Source organism: Alexandromys fortis, unplaced genomic scaffold (assembly GCF_014885135.2).
Source record: "Alexandromys fortis isolate MF-2015 unplaced genomic scaffold, M_Fortis_MF-2015_v1.1 scaffold_233, whole genome shotgun sequence".
In the NCBI taxonomy this organism is placed as follows: Eukaryota; Metazoa; Chordata; class Mammalia; order Rodentia; family Cricetidae; genus Alexandromys; species Alexandromys fortis.
The window spans coordinates 26,084-30,722 of NW_026068146.1; the positions used below are offsets into that span (position 1 = coordinate 26,084).

The 4,639-nt window shown below is 37.2% G+C and overlaps 1 protein-coding gene across 1 annotated transcript; it reads left to right on the forward strand.

Moving 5' to 3' along the window:
- Positions 1 to 904: 904 nt before the first annotated feature.
- Positions 905 to 1,843, forward strand: LOC126491374 (olfactory receptor 4L1-like). Its single transcript, XM_050126966.1, has one exon. It carries the CDS (start codon positions 905 to 907, stop codon positions 1,841 to 1,843), a length of 939 nt encoding a protein of 312 aa, XP_049982923.1.
- Positions 1,844 to 4,639: the final 2,796 nt, after the last annotated feature.

Here is a 4,639-nt window from a genome sequence, read left to right on the forward strand (position 1 = left end):
CATCTGTTTATTATGAGCACTAAACACCTTTAAAGTTCTTTAGATATTTAGACTGAAACCTAGCACTTAACACTTTATTGTAATTAATAACGTTTTATTACTCAAAAATATGAATAATATCTAAATATCCAAGTATTTAAAGTTAAACATTAAAACACAACTATACATGAAAACTGAGACACCTTGTTATTTGCTCCTAAACCAGTGTGTTTAAGCATACATTTCCACAAGAGCACTTCTTTGTGAATGGACAACAAAGCATTTGAGAACAAAAGCTTAAGACCATCTGAGTCTCTGTTTCTTAAGATTTTTATAACATATCAAAAATTATTAAAAGGGCAAATTATTTTTAGTGAATTTTAAGATTGGTTACCATGTTCAAATTGAATTCTAACCTGTGTCTTTATTTGGAAAACAATAGATAATCTTTGTTGATCTCTTCAGAAATGCAGATCAGTGTATTTCCTGTTTTGACTCTACATCCTTTTATATTTGAATAACCTAACTATGAGGAATCCAATGACATGGAGACCCTGATATATTAGAGACAAAAAAACAGTTATTATCATCATCTAATCTTTATTTTTATTTCTATGTGAACAAAAGAATGAAAAAATAGAGGATCTACTAAAATATATCATATGATAAAATAAAGTGATAGAACTTTTATCCATTCAAATAATTTCTATATTGTATAAAAATATTGTGTTCAAGGTTTGTGATGCTTAAAATCATTTCAAGTTACATTCAGTCATATTGATATGTTACATTGAATGTTTTCAGATCATCAATCAATATTGTACTAATAACAAAAATATATCCTTACTAACAATAACTGTGGCTTGCTTTTGTTTTCCACCTTATTGTATTTAAAGAACTTCCAGAAGCTTTCTGAATTGAATAAATGGATTATGAAAATGGATCATCTGTGACAGAATTTATTTTAGTGGGATTTTCTGGAGATTGGCAACTTCAGATTTTCTTCTTTGTGAAATTTTCTTTGATCTATGGTGCAACTGTGGCAGGCAACAGTCTCATTATAGCCACAGTGGCAGCTAATTCTACCCTTCATTCTCCCATGTACTTTCTTCTTGGAAACCTTTCCTTACTGGACATGAGAATTTCCACAGTAACAACACCCAAGATGATCAGAGACTTGCTTGCAGAACACAAGAGCATCTCTCAATGGGGATGCATGGCACAGATGTTCTTAATGCACCTCTTTGGGGGTGCTGAAATGACACTTTTGATAGTCATAGCCTTTGATAGATACGTGGCCATATGCAAACTCCTGCACTACAGGACAATTATGAGTCACAGGTTGCTGCATGCATCTGTATTACTTTCCTGGACAATTGGTTTCATACACACCATGAGTCAGATGGTATTGATAGTGAATCTGCCTTTCTGTGGCCACAATATTGTAAATAACATATTTTGTGATCTCCCCCTGGTAATCAAGCTTGCTTGTATTGAAACAAATACTCTGGAGTTATTTGTCATTGCTGACAGTGGGCTGCTGTCTTTTATCTGTTTCATCCTCTTGCTCCTTTCTTACATTGTCATTCTGGTCACTGTAAAGCACAAATCACCTGGCAGGCTTTCCAAGGCTCTGTCCACATTGTCTGCCCACATAATGGTGGTCACTCTGTTCTTTGGACCCTGTATTTTCATTTATGCCTGGCCATTTGGCAGTTTTGCAAGCAGTAAAATGCTTGCTCTGTTATATACTGCTATTACTCCCTTACTGAATCCTATTATTTACACACTGAGAAATCAGGAAATGAAGAAAGCTATGAGAAAATTATGGGTCAAACAAGTTAACTTTGTGGAGAACTTATAGACTGAGCAGTACATAATTACCATAGTCTTTGAATAGCATGGCTAGATAAAGACTATGGATAATGTATTGTTTTTCTTTTTATGTTTGTAACATATACCAATAAAGGGAAATTTATAGAAATGTATTACTGTTTCATTAGTAGTGATGATAGTGATGATTTAATGTCATTTTTCATCATTTTTAATTTGAATATTTTCCAATAGTAAACATTTCCTCTTGTTTGAACCATCAAACAAAGAAAAACTTCGTTAAATCAGTGTATATAATACAAATTGTGGCATATAAAACCTGACACTGAATATGTCACCACTCCTTTATTTATGAATACATGTAAAACTGAAAGATAGTTCTAATGGTAGCCCAGTGTCAGGCCTAGCAGTATGTTCCATTGGTCCTACAAACATTTGCATGATAGTTGCCAGACCCTGGTGAGACTCATTAACTTCTTCAAAAACAGAACTGTCTAGAGTACCAAAGTTCCAAGCCTAGTTTCGGACAAATTACCATGGAGTTTTGATTTTCTGTGGGTTTAGTGACTGCACATGAATCTACTGATATTTTAACTGCTATGTTGGTCCTGTGTCCCCAAATCAGCAACCCACTAGTAAAGCTGCAGCCCTGTGGGATTTCTTGTTTGTCAGCAGAGGCTCTGTTGCTGGCAAAGATATACATTTCTAACTAAATCTCTATCTTTTTTTTATCAATAAAGACTAGAGAGTCAAATGTTAGGGTGAAAACCTGCTACCTCAGAGAGGCCTAGAAGAAACTAGTTGCTCTTCCTTTTCGGTCAGAGACCCAGCAAGAGAGTACCTCTCCAGTCATGCCAAAAAAAAAAATGCCATACTCCATTTCCTTCCTACTTTTTCCTGTGCATCTTTCTATTCATCTTTGTGGTTCCTATGTATTCTCAATAGCTAATTTCTTCCATGTAGTTGTTGGCTCCACCTCTTGATCTAAGGTTGATTCTTTTAAACTGTCTTAGGTTTTATAATGTGATCAAATATTCTACCACATGGAAGAACAAGAAGAGGGCTTGTGTCCTTTCCTACATTCCCAAGAAAAGTTTGATGACCTGCTCCACTCATTCACAAACCATCCTGACTATGGATGAAATCTGAACAATTTTCAAATACAATTTCCCAAAGAAATGACCCAGTGTAACTCAAGAAGCTAAATAAGGCCTCTGAATAAGTTCTTCTGTCATTTCCTGCAGGCTAAGACCCTGTGGTACCTAGCAAAACAATATGTTCTGTGTGGTCCTCTCAATCTGTTTCTTACTCAGACCAAACGCAAGTGAATGACTCTATACAAACATTACTCTTAAACACTGCAACAGGAAGGATATCTCCCTTGGTTGGTCCCTTGTATGTGATCTCACTGAAGTTCTCCACTATTAGAAAAACTCAATAGAAATATGAAGAAAGTTGAGTCTATATTTCAAAATTTTCCCTGGATCCAGATTTCTTTCACTGCCAGGTTCTGTCACTCTGGCTGAGTGGGACCAGGATTTTTGTCCATTTGATTGTACATTCAATGGGACCCTTTCTTGCCCTTCTTGTGACTCTGTGGAAATGGGAAAGTGTCCCTGACTTAAACATTAATGTTACCTACAATCTTGTTCCTGTTGAAATTGGAAAGCAGAGATGGAGAGTGACCATTGGGAGCATAAGGAGTCTGTTGCATGGAAACAGGCTTTGTACTTTAAACGGCTATCCCTCTACCATTTTGTGTCCTGATAGTTACTGAAGGATTAAAGCCCTTCTTGTGTCCTAGTAGATTTTACAGATGGAAACAACCATCCCACTCTTTTTATATAAAAGCAAAGTAGTCTTCTCTGCATTCTCTAGGATGAGAACTTCTTCTCCCAGCCCCAAGACTATCTAACTGAAGAATCATCTGATGCTTAACATAACAATGGGTAAAAGGAAAGATGGAAAAGAGAGGTGTCTAAACCTCAAGCTAGGCAAATATCTGGGAGCCTCACAACAGAAACCAGTTGTGCTTGGAGGAAGGATTCTCCTCTATTAACTGGACCTGGGATCAATTATTGCAATTTCCTATGTGCCAAGATAAAATGGCCACATTATTGTGGTCTTATAGAATACAACACAGCTCCTTCACAAATCCTTTGACTGTTTAGAGCAGAACAATGGGAAGATGGATCTACACAATTATAAAGTGACCAGACGATGCCCTCGAATGTAAATTACAAATAACACAAGACGAGCATATCCAATTTATCTTTAGAAAATAGAGTGGTTCCAGGTAATGTGGGTAAACAAATCACAGATTATCTTTAGAAAGATAAACTTAATGCAGAAGGGCTAGACTTATCAGCCCATGCTGAGCATCTGCCCTGGCCAATCACATCCCCTTCTTAATTTCTGGGTTCTACACAGCCTAAGGCTATGAGGTCTTATGTATGCTCAAGACAAACACAATGTCTCAGTTATTTATATTGGATAATTAAAGCCATTAATAATTAAAGCTATTGACGAGTCCCTGTTCCTATGCTGAGGAGATCCATCCAGAAGGGTCAATGTATGCCCCCCAAGCAGACAGTCCAGAAGGAAGAACAGGGCCCATCCAACTCCTGCTGCAGAGCTTCTTTGTTCCAAATGACCCCCCAAGTCTGCCATATTGTCTGCAAGGTCCTTGGCTAAGGAACAGATCCTGCACCTGTACTGAGGAAATACAGCCAGAGGGCACTCCTTTCCCTCTGCAGGGTCCTTAGATCCACCAGCGCAACCAGATCCAGTGCCTAGGAGCCCTAAAAGATGCCAGACCAAGAAAATT

Bases quoted from the DNA above. Each gene is read 5' to 3' on its own strand.
- LOC126491374 (XM_050126966.1), top strand. From the start codon at position 905: ATGGATTATGAAAATGGATCATCTGTGACAGAATTTATTTTAGTGGGA.